Source organism: Pelophylax lessonae (assembly GCF_965119305.1).
Source record: "Pelophylax lessonae genome assembly, chromosome: 13".
NCBI classification, from domain to species: Eukaryota; Metazoa; Chordata; class Amphibia; order Anura; family Ranidae; genus Pelophylax; species Pelophylax lessonae.
The window spans coordinates 209942447-209957024 of NC_138780.1; the positions used below are offsets into that span (position 1 = coordinate 209942447).

The 14578-nt window shown below is 48.2% G+C and overlaps 1 protein-coding gene across 1 annotated transcript in view; it reads right to left on the reverse strand.

The window, feature by feature from the left end:
* Positions 1 to 2450: 2450 nt before the first annotated feature.
* Positions 2451 to 14578, reverse strand: part of SLC25A29 (solute carrier family 25 member 29) — a gene marked incomplete at its 3' end in the record, with an annotated part of 36075 nt that continues 23947 nt past the window's right edge. Inside the window, exons 2-4 of the mRNA XM_082275101.1 lie at positions 11652 to 11695; positions 4118 to 4201; positions 2451 to 3194 (exon numbers count right to left, since the gene is read on the reverse strand). Of these exons, the coding sequence (XP_082131227.1) occupies positions 2451 to 3194; positions 4118 to 4201; positions 11652 to 11695 (872 nt within the window). The remainder of the gene's footprint in view (positions 3195 to 4117; positions 4202 to 11651; positions 11696 to 14578) is intronic.

Here is a 14578-nt window from a genome sequence, read left to right on the forward strand (position 1 = left end):
CAGTGACCTTTCTATAACATTTCACAAAGTACAGCAACATATTTTATCATTACAGCGCTTCCAGCTCCACCCACTGACTGAGATGATGTCATCAGTCTACCGCAGGCCAAATTAAGTATTTCCTAAGTCTCCCCCTCCCCCCAGTGATCAGACTGTACATTGTAACTTTGTAGAAGGAGACATTTCCTCAGTCTCCCCTCCCCCCCAGTGATCAGACTGTACATTGTAACTTTGTAGAAGGAGACATTTCCTCAGTCTCCCCCCAGTGATCAGACTGTACATTGTAACTTTGTAGAAGGAGACATTTCCTCAGTCTCCCCTCCCCCCCAGTGATCAGACTGTACATTGTAACTTTGTAGAAGGAGACATTTCCTCAGTCTCCCCTCCCCCCAGTGATCAGACTGTACATTGTAACTTTGTAGAAGGAGACATTTCCTCAGTCTCCCCTCCCCCCAGTGATCCGACTGTACATTGTAACTTCGCAGCAGGGGCTGATCAGCATCAGACATTTGTGAACACAGCCAAGGACTGCACAGGCACCAAGATTTATATAACATCTCTGAGCCATCATCACAGTCCAGAAATTAGATGGTGCTCCCCCATGATGATGCCTGAACACAGATGGTGCCGTGGTTCTGGAGAGGAGTTTAGAGGAAGGCACAGTCAGTCCTGTGATCTCTATAAGAGGTAATAACTACCTGGCAGTGTTCCACTATACAATGTTCAACATGAAGCAATACATCTGATGCTAGGACCACCTCGGCAGCAGCACACCTGCATGTCACAGCGGGGGCGGGGGGGGGGGGGGCAGGGCAAGGTGGGAAGTGCAGAGATTTTGTTTCTAGTTGGTGGAGTTAGGAGACAAAGGTCACCTGGACAGTCTTTGCTGCTGTCTGTGACCCCAAAAAGTACATCCCCCCCAAATCTGCTGGTATGACCATTTAGGATCACAAAGAGCACTATGACCTCATAGAAGGATAAGCTTGGCCCCACCCCCACAGAGAAGTTTCAGCAGACACAATGCATCAGGCCACCACCCGACACCCCACTATGGAGCCGTATCCAACCCTGAGCTTTACTCATTATGGAGGATACTATCCATGACCTCCCCCCATGATGGAGTATCCCATCCATGATCCCCACCCCATAATGGAGTATCCCATCCATGATCCCCCCCATAATGGAGTATCCCATCCATGATCCCCCCCATAATGGAGTATCCTATCCATGATCCCCTCCATGATGGAGTATGCCATCCATGATCCCCTCCATGATGGAGTATCCCATCCCTTATCCCCCCCACAATGGAGTATCCCATCCATGATCCCCCCCCACGATGGAGTATCCCATCCACGATTCCTCCATACCAGAGTGTCCCATCCACGACCCCCCCATGATGGAGTATCTCATCCACTAGCTCCCCCCCACGATGGAGTATTCCATCCATTATTCCCCCCCACGATGGAGTATCCCATTCATGATCCCCCCCCCCACGATGGAGTATCCCATCCATGATCCCTCCCCAGGATGGAGTATCCCATCTATTATCCTCTCCCAACGATGGAGTATCCCATCTATTATCCCCCCCCCCACGATGGAGTATACCATCCATGATCCCCCCCAGGATGGAGTATCCCATCTATTATCCCCCCCACGATGGAGTATCCCATCTATTATCCCCCCCCCCACGATGGAGTATCCCATCTATTATCCCCCACGATGGAGTATCCCATCCATGATCGCCCCTATGATGGAGTATCCCATCCATCCCCCCCATGATGGAGTATACGGGGATTGCAGGAGGCCGGTACTGGCATGAATTCAGGTTAATGATGAATACGGACTTACAGTAATGTGTGTAATCCCCATCCCCCAGCAATGGCTGAACACTCCGAGTGACTCTCTCAAATACTGATAATCTCCAAAAAGAGATCTACATATTTCACAATCATGCAGCAGATCTCCATGCCCCTCCCGTCACTGACACGAGATCTCCACCCCCCCCCCTTCACTGACACGAGATCTCCACCAGCCGTCACTGACATGAGATCTCCACCCCCGTCACTGACACGAGATCTCCACCCCCCGTCACTGACACGAGATCTCCACCCCGCCCCCCCGTCACTGACACGAGATCTCCACCCCCCCGTCACTGACACGAGATCTCCACCCCCCCCTTCACTGACACGAGATCTCCCCCACCCCCGTCACTGACATGAGATCTCCAGCCCCCATCACTGACACGAGATCTCCACCCCCGTCGCTGACATGAGATCTCCACCCCCATCACTGACACGAGATAAGGCCACGCTCTATCATACACTTCAGATAAAAGCCTAAAACACATAAAAACCCAATTATACATCTCATTTCTGTACATAAAATTTATACAACTCACATAGAAAAATAAGTCTACGGGGAGATTTGTTCATATATGGTGGCTGGAAAGTCTACATGCTGGTTGGCTGTTGTAATGCTGGTCCCGCCTCACAGTCCCCAATGGGGTTCTCTGATCGCATGTACATGAGGAAGAGAGTGACAGTGGCGAAGGTAGCAGCATTGACGGGGAACGCTCTCAGTAAGGTGGAGGTCAGACCCCTGGTGAAGGCCCTTAGGCCTTCGCTATTGTAGCTCTTTCTGACGCAGTCCATGATGCCATTATATTGGTTGACACCACCAAAGCCATCGGCTTGAATACGAGATTTGATGACATCGATCGGGTAGGTGGACAGCCAAGACACGATGCCCGACATGCCACCAGCGAACAGCAGCTTGGGGATGATGAGATTGTCGTTGATCTCACAGCCGAGGTATCTGGTGAGATAGTCGTATGTCAAGAAGTAGAAGCCAAAGCTGGGGGTCTCCCGGAAGAAGGTGGTCACCATCCCTCTGTTGATGCCCCTCAGGCCCTCTTTCCGGTAGATCTTCACCAGGCAGTCCAGAGAGTTCTTGTAGGTTTTGGATTTGGATTTGTACACCCCGGTGCCTTGCATCTGCATTCGGGTTTTGGCCAGTTCCATAGGACAGCAGATGACGCACTGGATGGAGCCGGCTGCCGCACCAGCAAGGAACTGGTTCAATGGCGTGTCTCTGCCAAGGTATCGGATTGTGTTCCCTTGAACGCCAAACACCAGAGCGTTGATGAAGGTCAGCCCCATCATAGGGGAGCCGACCCCTTTGTACAGCCCCCATGCCTGAAGAAAGAGGAAAAAAAAAGATTATAACTTCAAAATGAACAAAAACCAAACTATAATCTTCTAATAACACCAAACCCTAAAGCTGGACTATAGTCCCCCTCCCCCCACGGCCTTTATTTGTGCTCCTCCGGGTTCAGGATTTTCATGATTGGCTGTGGTGGGATGACATTATCCCAGAGTGTGTGACCCCGGAGTTCATTCACCCCCCACAGAGACTAACAATACCCAGGATCAACCCAAACCGTACCGGAGGACGAAACCGATCCGAATCCGATATTATAAATCAATAAACTACAGTCCTTATCAATATGTCATCACCACTCCTGAGTCTGAGATTGGCTGCATTCTCAGTGATGTCATCGCTCTCTAGTGAATAGATAGGCTGCATTCTCAGTGATGTCATCGCTCTCTAGTGAATAGATAGGCTGCATTCTCAGTGATGTCATCGCTCTCTAGTGATTGGATAGGCTGCATTCTCAGTGATGTCACCGCTCTCTAGTGATTGGATAGGCTGCAATCTTAGTGATGTCATCGCTCTCTAGTGATTGGATAGGCTGCATTCTCAGTGATGTCACCGCTCTCTAGTGATTGGATAGGCTGCAATCTTAGTGATGTCACCGCTCTCTAGTGATTGGATAGGCTGCAATCTTAGTGATGTCACCGCTCTCTAGTGATTGGATAGGCTGCAATCTTAGTGATGTCACCGCTCTCTAGTGATTGGATAGGCTGCATTCTCAGTGATGTCACTGCACTCTAGTGATTGGATAGCTGCGTTCTCAGTGATGTCACTGCACTCTAGTGATTGGATAGCTGCGTTCTCAGTGATGTCACTGCACTCTAGTGATTGGATAGCTGCGTTCTCAGTGATGTCACCGCTCTCTAGTGATTGATCAGTGCCATTATTGATCGGTATTACTTACAGATTCCTGTTTGATGATGGATTGGAAGCAGTGGATGGTTCCTCTGTAGAGGGGTTTGGAGACGCTCTGAACTTGGAGCCGCACCTATAAGAACAGATAAATAAGGTGATTGGATGGGGGAGGGGATACATTGTATTCTGTGGTCACCCTAGAACACGGAGAATGAATAAAATGATTCTAGAAGAAGTTTTAGGACACGATAAAAGGAACAGATGTGGTCGATTTTCTATTGAACACAAATTAAATCATAATGACAATTTTTCAGAACTTTCTTAACCATTTGCTGACCAGCAACCGCAGATATATGGCCGCAGCTCAGCAGGTTCCTGCGAATCGTCACGCCTATCCGCCAGGGAGGAAGCTGATCTGCGGGGCTGGCGGCCGCGATTGTTCCCCGTAAAGATCGATCGGCGGTCTGCTGTTCTGTCAGCAATCAACACAGAGCTCCTCCTATTTAGGAACAAAGGTCCCTGTGTTGATTCCATAAGCCCCCCCCCACAGTTAGAAAGCACCCCCTAGGCTCACATTTAACCCCTTGATCACCCCTGGTGTTAACCCCTTCCCTGCCAGTGTCATTAGTACAGTGACAGTGCATATTTATAGCACTGATTACTGTAGTAATGTCACTGGTCCCCACAAAAATGTCAGTTAGGAGTCCAATCTGTCCGCCGTAATGTCTCTGTCCGCTAAAAATCGCAGATCGCTGCCATTACTAGTAAAAAAATTAATAAAAATGACAAATTTTCTCCTAGTTTGTATCTAGAACCTGTAGTCACCCTGGCCAATCATTGAGTAAGGAAATGTTACCGCCACAAAGAAAAACACACAAATCAGGGTATAAAATCACCCTTCACTTTGTTCCACACAATTCCTAAAGTAGAACTCTAGGCAAAACTTTTTTTTTTCCATTTTGGATAGAGTAAGGAAGGGTTAGAACCCCCGTCAGGTGTTTTTTTTTTTTCCACCATCTGTGTCCCATTGGGGAGATTTCCCTTCACTTCCTGTCTCATAGCCAAACAGGAAGTGAAAGAAAATCCCTGCAAATTAGGATAATTCTTTGGGCCCCACCAAGTCACCAGAAGTAGTGTCCCCATTGGAAGATTTACACTCTATTAGTTTTCTGGGGACATCCCAAAAGATGGGATTTTCTTTCTTACTTTTACTTTGTACTGATTTACTTTCAATGATAATAGTAAAACAGGACAAATAGCGAGGGTGAATCTCCGTAATGGGGACATAGCAATAAAGTGACAGGGGGCCTCCCCCTCCCCCCTCCATCCAACACTAAGAAAAAAAAAAAAAAAGCATTTGCTTTTAGTTTAAAAGCACAAATTACACGGAACAAAATTATAAAACAACACTTTTTGCCCCCATTTTTCATGAGCTGAACTCAAAGATCTCAGACTTTTCTATGTACACAAAAGGCCGATTTCTCTCCAATATTCTTCACAAATCTGTGTAAATCTGTGTTAGTGATCACTTCTCCTTTGCCGAGATAATCCGTCCCCCTCACAGGTGCGGCATATATAGATGCTGATTGGACAGCATGATTATTGCACAGGTGTGCCTTAGGCTGCCCACAATAAAAGGCCACTCTAAAATCTGCAGTTGTATCACACAGAACAATGCCACAGATGTCACATGTTTTGGGGGAGCGTGCGATTGGCTGACTGCAGGAATGTCCACCAGAACTGTTCCCCGTGAATTGAATGTTCATTTCTCTACCATAAGCCGTCTCCAAAGGCATTTCAGAGAATTTGGCAGTACATCCAACCGGCCTCACAACCGCAGACCACCTTCTGGGACAATGTAAGCAGGGGATCTCCCAAATGTTTTCAAAGGGAGGCTTCTGAAGAACTGACAACACCAAACTGAGGTTCCACGGCGGCAATGGGGACCACACTGGAGGAACCAAGTGTCTCACTCCCTGGAGAAAAGGTACGCACCAAGGTACCTTGAATGTAAACCGCCAAAGCCAAAAACTGATGGTACTCAAGGCCAGGCGCTGCTCAACCCCTCACTGGAGAAAGGCCAAGATCCGAGTCACCGAAAAAGGAACGAGGGTGAACCCTGAGGGATTCACACCATGCAATGTACGTCTTCCCAGTACGATGGTAAATCTTCCAGGAAGTAGATTTTCTATCGTTTAACAGCGTAGGAATCACCGAATCCGAAAACCCTCTATCCTTCAGCACCTGGCTTTTAACATCCAAGCCGTCAAAGCCAGTGACTGTAAAGCAGGATGGAAGATTGGCCCTTGTGACAGATCTTCCCTGAGAGGAGGTCCCCAAGGAGCATCGGCATACCAAGACCGGAAAGGCCAGTCTGGAGCCACTAGGATGACCAGAATGCCTTTTGCCTCGATCCGGGGCAGGAGTCTCGGCAGAAGCTTAATTGGAGGAAAAGCGTAAATCCAGCGATACCAACTCCAAGGAGTCACTAATGCGTCTGGCGTCAGCTAGAGGATCCCGGGACCACGCCACAAACTTCTGCACTTTCCTGTTGAGGCAAGAGGCCAACAGATCCACCTCGGGAGTACCCCACCGGAGACACAACTGGTGAAACACCTCCGGATGAAGTGATCATTTCCCCTGGTCCAACGCCTGTTGACTGAGGTTAGTCTGCTTGCCAATTGTCCACCCCTGGAATGTGCACAGCAGAGAGGGCTGGTGTGATGAGAGTCACTTTGGTTGGGGGCCTGTGGAACCCAGCTTACCTTAGAGAGGTTTGGAAATCCCTCTCTCAGCCCCCTAGGCTCCTCTTATGTGTAAGTCACCCTGTGTCTATTAGGGGCACAGGATGGCCAAAGAAATGATGGACTTAATGAACACAGAATATGGTTTGGATTACTCAAACGGGACAGTAATATTTATCAACAATATATATCTCAAGAACTATGAAGATTTAATCCCACTTTACACTGTGAGACCTATAGACTGTTGCCATGAAGTCTGTGACACCTAAATAATCAAAGCAATTCTTTGATGTGTATTCCATGTACTTCAATGTAGGAGGCAGACAGACTGCTACTGGGGTCTCTTGCCATTGTCTGTATAATGTGTTCTGTTTTTATACTTAGGATAATGTGTAATTTTGTTTTAGCTTTGTTGCCGGGCAGTCTTGTCATCCCAGCTGGTTTAAGTGCGCTGAGTTAATTAGCATGTGAATGATAACCTTGTCTAGATGGGATTAGCCATGAGTCAGCTGTACCATTGTACTCTAACCATTGTGTGATGTTTTGGGTAAATATCCGGATCATTGTTCATGTAGTGACTGACATACTTCTCAAGTGTATAAAAAGTCTGTTTCTTTTTCAATAAAGAGTTAGTCGTTTTCAGACACATACAAGCCAAGTTGCCAGCTAGTTTTGTATGTAAGGCGGCTGGAATCTATCTATGTTCAAGACTGTAGGAAGCCGTATACTGATGGAAGCCCACAAACACAGTGTGGGTCGGCGGTTCCATTACAGCTGGAACTAATCGTTCTGCCAACTTTAGAATGCCGGCTACTTCCCGATTCTCCAGGACTCTTCTCATGCCCCCTTGGTGATTGAGATAGTCCACAGCCGTGGAATTGTCCAATTAAATCCATACCGGAAACACCCCTGGAGAAGACATGTCCAATGATCCAGACAGAGTCTGATCGATCGGAGTCCTGGTACATAGATCAGTAGTAGCCTGGACTCTTCCAGAGTCCAGTCCCCCTGAGCACACTCGGGACAGGCTGAGGTCCGTGGTGACAACCGTCCAGTAAAGGGGAAGAAACAATTGCCCTGACGAAGTGCCGGAGAACAAAGCCACCAAACCAGGGACCCCCTTGTACTCCCACACAACAGGATCAGATTGTCTACAGACTGAGGATTCTTGTTCCATTTCACCAGAATCTCTTTTTGCAAAGATCTCGTGTGGAACTGCAAACGGAACTGCTTCGAAGGTAGACACCATCAGGCCCAGTATAGTCAAATCAACAGCAGCGCTCAGAATGTGATCCAAACAGTCCTCCAGTGACTGAAGGCACAAAACAGTTAAAAGGAAATGATTGATCCACCACCAAGAGGAAGAAACACACTGTCTCTTACCAGATTCCAATGACTACTGGGTTGAGCAGCAGTCAAAGAAAGTTCTTGTAAAAACACTTGGTCAGTGAATCCAGATTCCTTGGGAGCATGAAGACAGACTCCAAAACGTGTAGATGTGGAAATAAAAAGCGATCATTGTGCAAATACCTCTAAAACCAATTTATTCAACATACAAAAGCTACATACAGGGTTTTCACACACTCTCCACATGAATAAGCATGGTAACACAAAAGGAAGTGGTGTAGGTTCGTTTCAAACCAAAGATATGGCCGACCTCCAGTGGTAAGCATTCTCTGCGTCATGTGGCTAGGCTCCTCCGACGCGTTTCGTCATAGGTGACATCAGGGGCGTGGTCACATTACGTTTACCCACTATATATATATATATATATATATATATATATATATATATATATATATATAGAGGGCACAGACCGGAAGTGGGTGGAGGTCAAATTCGGAGAAATAAACACAAAATAATAAATCCCGGCAATTGGCATAAAGGGCTCAAGGTGTTTGCACACTGTATAATATCCTTGTATCAAAATGAAATGATATTGGGTCAGAGATGGAGCGAGAAATGACCACTCCGTACGGGACCCAAAACCAGAAATGAAGTACCGCCAAGTAACCGGAAGTAGTCATTCACACAGCCAGAGACCAGAAATAACGACAGTGCGTTCCGCAAATAGGCCGGAACTGACGTCAGATGCGTTCCATGGCTAAAGACAATCACAACATGAAATCAAATACGTCTGGAATTACAACAAATAAGGGCAATAGGGCACAGAGAAGAATACACATGAGGAACAAAACGATGAAATAATAAACAGGCTATGCTCCAAAAAGGATCAAAAAGCAAATAGACTGCAAACTCATAAAAATCACCTACAGTATAGGTGCAGGCCAACAAGTTAAGTGGCACAAAAAATATTAATAATAATTAAATACTCAATTAAGATTAAAATAAACATGGATAAGCTAAAAAATACAAAAAAAAAAACAAGCTAACAAAATCCAAGTGATGTAGAACTATAAAGAGTAAGAAATTGTAAAACACGCGAAGCAGACACCACAACCTAAAAAACAGAGGTCTGCAAAATCATTGGCCTGGGACAAATCACACCACAACAGAATACAGAACATAAAAATACAAACTGTATACAATAAGTCCGAAACATAACAAACTATTGTTAATAAAAGTTTATGCCATCAGGCCCAGTACCCGCATGCAAGACCGAAGAGATGACCATCTGCTGGACAGCAGAAGCTGAATTGCCTCCTGCAATTTCTAAAGTTTTTTCCAGAGGAAGAAACACTCTGGTTGAGGCGAGTCCAGAGTCAGACCCAGATAGTATAGGACAGAACCAGAGCAGACTTCTGAGGATTCAGAATCCAACCAAACTCCCTCAGAGTTCACAGAGTAATCTCCAAGTTGTCCAACAGAGCAGTCGAAGACTCTGCTTGCAAAAGCAGCTCGTCCAGATACCCCAGTACCGCTATCCCCCGCTGATGCAGCAATGCTAGCACCGGGGCCAATACTTTTGTGAAGAACCTAGGAATGGAGGCGAGACCAAAGGGTAACGCCACAAACTGATAATGCTCCTCTCCCATGGCAAAGCGGAAGAAGCGTTGGTGGCCGACACGTATTGGGATGTGTTGGTAGGCGTCCTCAATGTTGATGAAGGCAAGGAAAACCCCCTGATGTAAGGACGCCACCACCGTACGAATGGATTCCATTCTGAACTTCTGTAGCAGCACAAAGCAGTTTAGCTTAATGTAGAGGAAGCCTTGTCCGCAGGTCTGGCAGAACCCGCTTGTGGCTTTGTGGACCAGGTCCTCTTAGAACCCCCGGCGGAGGCTCTGAAGGGTATAGATCCCTTGTCTTGAGACCCTGAGGGATGAAAAGGCCTTGTGAGCCGAAAAGAAAGGCCACCGTCTGCGACTAGACTCCTTACCATTGGAAGACTGAGGAAGAAGAGAGCTCTTTCCCCCCGCTGAGAGGCCTTTGATGATGTCATCCAAGGAAGCTCCAAACAGGCGATTCCCCACAAATGGAAGAACGGATTAGGCCTTCTTAGAAGCCTGGTCCATAGGCCAGCATCTCAGCCAGATAATGCGACGCAGGACCTCCGCTGAGACAGACAGTCTAGAAATCAAGGGAGCCGCATCCAAAGAGGCGTAGTAAATACTGGTCTAAGTGCCAAACTAGCCACAGTAAACATATGGCGGGTCAAGGCCTTCGGACCTCCTATCAGGCGGATCTGTGAAGACCAAGGACTCTTCAACTGGGATTACGGTGGCTTTATTCAACCTGGAAACCGGGGAGTCCACTATAGGAGGAACCGTCCATTTTCCTCATAGGGGTACCGCATTGCAAATTGCTTAGGGATTGCAAAAGGTGTTTTTCAGGCACCCCCACTATTTTGTGACAATATTGTCAAAGAATGTGGGAAAGGGGAACACCTATGACGCTTTTGAGGACCTGTGGGTGCCAAAAGGTGACCCGCGAAGCTGCATTAGTCGTATCCTCCATCTTTAGGGTTTCCCGCACTAGTACAATCAGTGCATCCACAAGCGCCTTTTCATGTACGGCTCGAGGAGTAGAAGAATCATCCTCACTATCTGATCCCGCAGGATGTGTTGACGCAGATCCCGAAGGCTAAGTCGCATCTGCGGCGGCCGAATCAGATTCAGGATCTGATGAGACAGAGGAAGCAGGTGAAGGCGGGGGATGCTTTTTGCTAGCCCTTTTGTCCAGGACCAAATTGACCTTGGACACCATGGACTCCAGGACCGCTGTCAGTGCAGTAAGTTGTTGGGACCCGGAGGGCCCGACAGCCTCTGGGAGGGGATCAGGTGGTGAAACATGCTCCAGGCACTCCATTTATGGAGAGGAGAACCCACAAAGTTTAGAACACTGCAAGGGACTCCCAGTAGCACTGGCAGCACCACAAGGCCCAGCACAGAGCACTACCGAGGGAGAGAGAACCCCACAAACAGACTCACCAGCACTGGTCAGGTACTAACAGCACCGAACTAACTGAACTACTATATGTTTTCATTTGAAATACAGCCGGGGGGGGGCCTCCTAAATGCCGCATTTCGACTCATTGTGTTTGTCCTGAAGAAGCTGTGAAACACGTTGCCCTATACCGACTGATATGAAACAAAAATGGAAGGATGGTTTTATACCGCTTTACCAGCACAAAAAAGAACACGCAAAGTCCAACTTTAAGTTGACTTACATAGCCTAGCCCCTCCCCCTCCACAGATGTATACTTACTTTGATCTGATTGGCGCGGTTCTTTGTTTACATCCAGTGACACGCGTCTTCACTGTCCTACTGCCCAAATATTTCTATAGGATCGTACCAACATTGTCACACAGGGTCAGTATAGAAGGCCCCTCCCCCATAATGACAACGAATAGAAACTGGTCATTGAAATAAACTCACCTTCACTGTGTCAAACGGATGTCCAACCAACACGCCGGCTGCACCTGCAAAGACAGAGATTGGGGGGTCAGCATGGATACTCCTCACACACAGTATATATATGTCATCGTGTTCTGTATACGGATATTTCAAGTTACTAGATACAGACACTGTCTCTAAACCCAATATCATATAATGGAGATGACCCCCTCCCCCCATACCTTCCAGTCCTTAGATGTGTTTACACCCCCCTCCCCCCATACCTTTCAGTCCCTAGATGTATCTACACCCCCCCCCCAATACCTTCCAGTCCTTAGATGTGTCTATCCCTCACCCCATACCTTCCAGTCCTTAGATGTGTCTACCCCTCCCCCCATACCTTCCAGTCCTTAGATGTGTCTACCCCTCCCCCATACCTTCCAATCCTTAGATGGGTCTACCCCTCCCCCCATACCTTCCAGTCCTTAGGGTGTGTCTACAACCCCCCCCCCCCCTATACCTCCCAGTCCTTATATCCACACCCCTCCCCCATACTTTCCAGGCTTTATCTGCATCTTGCATCTATTTTTTATTTTTAGGCTTTTTGTCCTTACAGAACACTAACACACTTTCTGTCTTGGGGTGACAACTCTTATGCTGGTCATACACGGCTCAATTTTTACTCATACAACCCCGTCGACTGAGCAAGAAAAATTAATCAAATTATCTTCTCCCCATCATTTACTCCTGATCACTGACCCATCTTCATCAACTCCCCATCATTGTCTCCCCATCACTGACTCGCCGTCATCCACTCCCCATCATCCACTCCTGTCAGGGTCCCAGGAAACCAGACCAAACGGAGATGAAGGTAAAATAAAGCAGTTTATTGGAGCAAACAAAGGCACAGCAAGAGTGAGGAAGGGAGAGCCGGGATCAAGTCCAGAAGCGGGTAGTCATCCAAGCAGGGGTCGAGTCCAGAAGCGGGTAGTCATCCAAGCAGGGGTCGAGTCCAGAAGCGGGTAGTCATCCAAGCAGGGGTCGAGTCCAGAAGCAGGTAGTCATCCAAGCATGGGTTGAGTCCAGAAGCAGGTAGCCTACCGATGCTGGGTCGTCAGCCGATGCGGGGTCGAGACTCGAGAGCCAGGAGAGTCGTCAGCCAAGAACAGAAGACTGCTAGCAGAGATGCACCTTGGAACACAAACACAAGGGCAAAGACTGCAACCCATCAGGTGATAGATATAGTCAGGTGTGCAGCATCATCACTGTGGGACACCCAGACAGCAGGCAAGTGATGATGCAATCAGAGTTTATAAGAGGCAGCAGTCTGCACATGTCCAAGATGGCTGCTAACAGGAAGGCAAGGTAAGACCTTGATAGTACCCTCCCCTCAACAGCCCCTCCTACGCACAGCAAAAAACTATTGCTGAGGAAAGCGGGCATGGAAAGCGCGGAGAAGGGCAGGAGCATGAACATCAGCGGAGGGAACCCAGGAGCGCTCCTCAGGACCATAACCCTTCCAGTGCACCAGTTATTGAACCTGACCTCGGAACAGACGAGAATCTGAGATGCTGCTGACCTCGTACTCCTCATGATTGCCCACAGGAATGGGACGAGGGCAAGGAAGTGCAGAAGTATAGTGATTGCAAACCAGTGGCTTCAAAAGTGACACGTGAAAGACATTGGAGATACGAATGCCAGGGGGAAGACCAAGGGCATAGGCCACCTGGTTCACCTTACGGGGGATGCCAAAAGGCCCGATAAAACAGGGTGCCAGTTTTGGAGTGGGTTGAGATTCAGGGTCAACAACCACACCCTCTCCCCGACCTGCTACAAAGGAGCAGACAAACGTCTCCGGTCTGCCTGGAGCTTCTGACGCTGTGCAGAGACGCGTAAAGACTCTTGAATCTGCACCCAAGATGAACGATGATCCTCCACAGCCGGGATACCCCGTGGCGAAAAGGACTCGGGCAACCCAGCGGGTCATAACCCATAATTGGCCATGAATGGAGACATTCCTGAAGACTAGTTGACGGCAGAGTTCCTGGCAAACTTTGCCCAGGGTAGCAGATCAACACAATTGTCCAGGTGGTTGAGAGCTATAGCAGCGGAGAAATTGCTCCAGAGCTTGGTTGGAACACTCAGTGGCACCATTGGATTGCGAATGATAGGCTGAGGAGAAGGAGAGTCGAATACCCAACTGGGAGCAAAAGGCGGGCCAGAACTGGGAGACAAATTGGCTCCCATGGTCCGAGATAATCTCCTTAGGCAACCCCTGAAAAAAGGGAAACCTCCCTGGCAAACACTGAGGCAAGCTCCTGAGTGGTAGGCAGCAGCTTAAACAGAACACAATGGCACATTTAGCAGAACAGGTGGACAACCATGAGGCTACCCATGTAACCTTGAGACACAGGAAGTTCCACAATAAAATCCATGGCCAGGTGAGACCAGGGACGCTCCCCATTGGGAATCGCCAGCACCAGAGTCTACCAACGCCTGAGTAACCACCGAACTCACTGCCCAGGAGAGGACAACTGTAATTAGCGGTTTATCTTTACGGGAAACGGGGGATGAGGAAATTTCACCTAAGATCTGCCCCCGCCAGGACCTTAGGTGCGAGCCTTTCCCGGACGGGTCAGACAAAATTTCAGGAAATGCCCACCAAGACCGCAATACAGGCACCGGCCCTCTCTCCTCCTAAAGGCCTGCTCAGCCTCGGAAAGGCAAGTGAACCCCAGTTGCATGGGTTCACAACCAGACGCACCATCCCCAGGAGGCGTGGGAGGTGAGGGACAAATAGGTGGGAAAGAAAACTTAGGATCCAATCTGATAGGAGGCCTCTGCAGGCGTTCCTTAAACAATGATCTCTCCCTGAGCCTATCAATCAATCAAAATCAGGAAGGAAATGAGAGCCTTGAGCTCGTTAAGGAGATCCTTGGCCTCAATCTCGTCCTTCAATGCATCGGAGA